We start from the raw sequence: 4544 nt of genomic DNA, 5'->3' as shown, positions 1-4544 counted from the left end.
CTTTCAGTCTCTTCACTCACTCGTTTCCTACAGGGTCACAGGACGCCATTGCCTATCCTGGCAGCGTTGCATTAAGGCAGGTGCCAACCCTGGACTGGACTGGACACTCTTACACTCACACACACTTTCCCATAAAAGCCTTTCTTTGGACAGTAGGGGGCACTCATTAACTCACTCACTCACAAAATGAACTCCGGAACCATAGGAGTATAAAAGTCGATATTTTATTTAAATTACATTTATTTCACAACCTAAATCAACAACCTGTTTCTTTTGTTTTTAGAGATACATTATTTGGATGCTATGACAATGGGGACGCTATCAAAACTGTACAAAGTGATTTCTTCATGAGCATTAGTGTACATTCAATAGAGTGCCGTTATGCTAAGTTCTGCAAACCGGTACAACGGAGCTGTGGAACATCTCGAGACGTCGATCCACATGATGGGGTGGGATGGGGTGGGTGCGGGTACACAAGCCCAATCTCCAAGAGGAAACAGTCAGGGAGGAAGTGCGCCATGGAGACAAAGATAATAAAACACTGACATATTTAAATAAGCTTTATAGCATCTGTACAAGCAAGACTGAACAGCCACGTCTGGAAAGCAGAGGCCTTGAATGGTCTGGTGACCGACTGGGACGCCATATAAATTACGAACGTTGCCGTGTTTTCGTCTGTACAAGCCCTGAGTTGTCCGTCGGCCAAGTCTGTGCTCCTGTTTTTATTGGCACCGTCTTGAACTCGTGCACCACCTTCCGCAGTAATACTGTGCCCACTGTTTAGACAGCCGCGCCAATTATGTAGAATGTTTTGTACCCCTTGTTTGGTCTAAGAGATGCCATAGTTGTTATAATAAGCTGCTGTCGCGTCGGCCAGCACCGAGATCAGGCTGTTTTCCGAGGAGCTGCATGCTGCTGGTGTCACCTGGATGTGTCCGGAGATGGTCAGTCCATTCTGATCAGGGTGGCCTGTGGAGTTTAGGTATTGATCAAACTCATTGCGGTCCACCTCACCTAACAGTTCGGCTTGGCTGAGGTGATCCAAGGTCTCCAGGTTCTGGTGTTCTGGCGGAGGAGACAACTGGCCCAAGTGGGCATGGAGGTTGGGCGGCATGGAGTGGAATGGTGGGCCATAGTAAGAAAGTGGCATTGGACAGCCGGTGGAAGTTGGTATCATGGTAGAACCTGGCTGAGACATTGAGATTGGGCCAAGATGGCTGCCACAGTGAAGAGGACTTTGAGAATACTCCGGATGGTAGGGGCGTCCAATGACAAGTGGCTGGGCTTCTTCTGGGCAAGAAGTGGAGTAATAGGACTGGTCGTGATCAATGGCATCCAAGGGAGACATCTCTGGTGGGGTGGGTAGCCCATAGGGGTAAATGTCAAAGCTTCCCGTGGAGGCCGGAGTCTCCCGAAAACTTCTTATCGTCGGGAGCCCCGGGCTGGAAGAGTAGCCAGTGTCATCGTCCTTCTCTAGTCCCGGTCGGCTGCAGCTGCGGTTATCTGGCATGACGTTCTGGTCGGGAGACAGACTGCTGAGGAGGAAGCCGGGGTCCACGCGCTTGCAGATTCGCTTGAGCTGCTTCTTACGGCGAGGTCGGTACTTGTAGTTAGGGTAATCCTGCATGTGCTGGACCCTGAGCCTCTCGGCTTCCTCCACGTAGGGACGCTTTTGGGTGGGAGTCAGGGCCTTCCAGGACTTGCCTGCAAAAAACAGACACAAACAAGGAGGGTTAATATCGACTGAACAGGTGGAGCGCAGAAGATACCCTTTAACACGAGTCGAAACACTGGCAACCTTCTTGAGATCAGCAAGTCAGACGAGCAAACGAGCGAGCAGACACTTTTAGGAACTGACAGCAGTACACAGACCAGAAGACATTTGACAAACGAGAGGAGACCAACCAGTCCATCAAGCCCGTTTGATTAGCTAATCACCCTAAGTGTTCCCAACATCTCATCCAGGTTCTTCTTAAAGGTTATAAGTGCCTCTGCTTCACTACATAGCTCGGCAGTTTGTTCTCGATTCCCACGACTCTTTTGGTAAACTGCAATGGTTGCTGCTTGTTTAACCCTGAAAAAATCAAACAAGCTTTTGGACCTCAGTACCGATGCCTAAGTAATTCTGGAGCAAATTATGGAGGACTCTAAGACCCCCACCACGGCTTATTCCAGCCTCCTTGGTGCACCGTGCCATCGCACCACTTCAAAGAAGTAATGGCGGAAAGGGGCCCCATGAAGTCCCTGTTGCATCAAAGGAATTGGGGATGGTACCCCCCGTGAAGATCTGAGCACATCAAAGTAATTGGGAGGGGGGACCCATGTCAAATCACTATTGTGTCAAAAAAAATAAGCGGGTCCCCCATGAAGTCCCTACTACACAGGAGCAATTGGGGGAGATGTCCCCTATGACTTCCTTATTGTTTCAAAGTAATAGTGGGGGTCCCCCCGTGAAGTCTTGATCTTTTCAAAGTAATAAGCGGGTCCCCCATGAAGTCCCCCTATCACACTGAAGCAAATAAGGGGGAGTCCCCTGTGAAGTCCTTATCTCTTCGAAGCAGTTGGGGAAAGTGTCCCACCCTCGTGAAGTGAAGTTCCAAACATGTCAAAGTGACTGGGGGATGGGTCACTATTGACTATGTCCCTACGACACAGGAGCAATCGGGGGGAGTCCCTATAATGTCGAAGCAATGGTGGTGGGGGTGAGTCCCCATGAAGTCCCGATTTTGTCAAAGCAATAAGCGAGCGAGTGAGAGTCCACTTTTAGGAACTGACAGCAGTACACAGAACATAAGAAATTGGAGAAACGAAAGGAGACCATTCAGTCCATCAAGCCTGTTTGAAGTCCCCACTATGCAGGAGCAGTGAGCAGGAGAGATGTCCTCTACTGAGGTGGGAGTCCCCCGTGAAGTCCTGATTTTATCAAAGCAATAAGCAGTTCCCCATGAAGTCCCTACTGCATCCAAGCAACAGTATGAGGTGTCCCTCCTGAAATTCCAAATGTGTCGAAGTAGACGGATGTGAGCGGGATCCCCTGTGAAATGTAGATCGCATTGAAGCAATAAAAGGTGTCATGTCCAGTGGGAATGGCTAAGGACAGAAGGACCCCTATTACACATACAAATGTTCACAGTCTTGAACTGATGGTAAGGCAAGGAAGGCAGACATATGGAGGTAAGGCAGTTCTACTCGCTAATGATGGAGCCAGAGAGGGTGATGTGGATTAGAGGTATGAATTTCACTGGCAATAATCGGACAATAAACCTGTTCATGTTATATGGATTACATAAGAGTCTGAGATACATATACTGTATATAACCTCAGTTGTCACACATGAGCAAATCAAGTGTGTCTCCACAGCATTCCTGAGTTCATCCATTCATCCATCCATCCATTATCCAACCCGCTATATCCTAACACAGGGTCACAGGGGTCTGCTGGAGCCAATCCCTGCCAACACAGGGCACAAGGCAGGAAACAAACCCCGGGCAGCGCACCAGCCCACCACGGGGCGCACACACACACCCACACACTAGGGACAATTTAGAATCGCCAATGCACCCAACCTCACCACGCAGACACAGGGAGAACATGCAAACTTCACGCAGGGAGGACCCGGGAAGTGAACCCGGATCCGCAGCAACGCTACCCACTGCGCCACCGTGCCACCCTGAGGTTAAAGGTTTCTCTATTTAGTTGAGTTTGAGGGAAGGACACCGATACCGGTGTCACAGGATACGCCATTGTTGGCGGACTTTCTTTTTTCACCTGCAGCCTGGACGATACAACGTACCAACGTCATGTCTCCTTCGACCCCAGCGCTCCCACCTTTTCCACCCCACATGATATTGAAAGATCAGGGATTCCAGAAGCTGCCACTCACATCGACCCTGAGATTGAAGAATACGGCGCTCTGCCACGACAAGACGTATCGATTAGCCTGAGAGGAGATCTGGAATGGCGATCAACACTGGATATTTCCCTCGTTCTAATATTCCATTTGTATTAAACAGGGTGCCATATGCCCCCAACCCTTTATTTTCTGACTCTTATTTATTTTATACACTTTTATAAATAAAACAGCAAGCTGTTTGTTGGTCTTTTTGTTTGCCAATCACACAAAAACGGCCTGAACTGATTTTCACGTGATTTTGCACATGCGTTGACATCATCCATCCATCCATCCATCCTCTTCCGCTTATCCGAGGTCGAGATCGGGGGCAGCAGCTTAAGCAGAGAGGCCCAGACTTCCCTCTCCCGGCCACTTCTTCCAGCTCTTCCGGGAGAATCCCAAGGCGTTCCCAGGCCAGCCGGGAGACATAGTCAAGTCCAACTTAAAATGTAGTCAGTATGGCATATCGGGGAGAGGGGCTGTAATTGTGGGGCGGGGGGATAAGCCAAAAAACCAGCACCAGCGTAAGGATTATAATTCCCAGTGCACAGCAGGAGTATGCTGGGGCTGATGGGAGGACACTGCCATGAGTGTAGGCAAATTTTTCTACCAGCCCGAATGGGATCTCATCCAAGACCACAGGTTCAGTGTT

The 4544-nt window shown here is 49.4% G+C and overlaps 1 protein-coding gene across 1 annotated transcript in view; it reads right to left on the bottom strand.

Annotated features, from left to right (window-relative positions):
• Positions 1–210: 210 nt before the first annotated feature.
• Positions 211–4544, bottom strand: part of sox7 (SRY-box transcription factor 7) — a 22230-nt gene continuing 17896 nt past the window's right edge. The window contains exon 2 of the mRNA XM_039749469.1: positions 211–1704. Coding sequence (XP_039605403.1) covers positions 830–1704 — 875 coding nt within the window. The 3' untranslated portion in view covers positions 211–829. The remainder of the gene's footprint in view (positions 1705–4544) is intronic.

This window comes from Polypterus senegalus, chromosome 3 (genome assembly GCF_016835505.1).
Source record: "Polypterus senegalus isolate Bchr_013 chromosome 3, ASM1683550v1, whole genome shotgun sequence".
NCBI classification, from domain to species: domain Eukaryota; kingdom Metazoa; phylum Chordata; class Cladistia; order Polypteriformes; family Polypteridae; genus Polypterus; species Polypterus senegalus.
The sequence above is the reverse complement of the archived record's forward strand: the minus strand, read 5'-3'. Positions and strand labels throughout refer to the sequence as shown.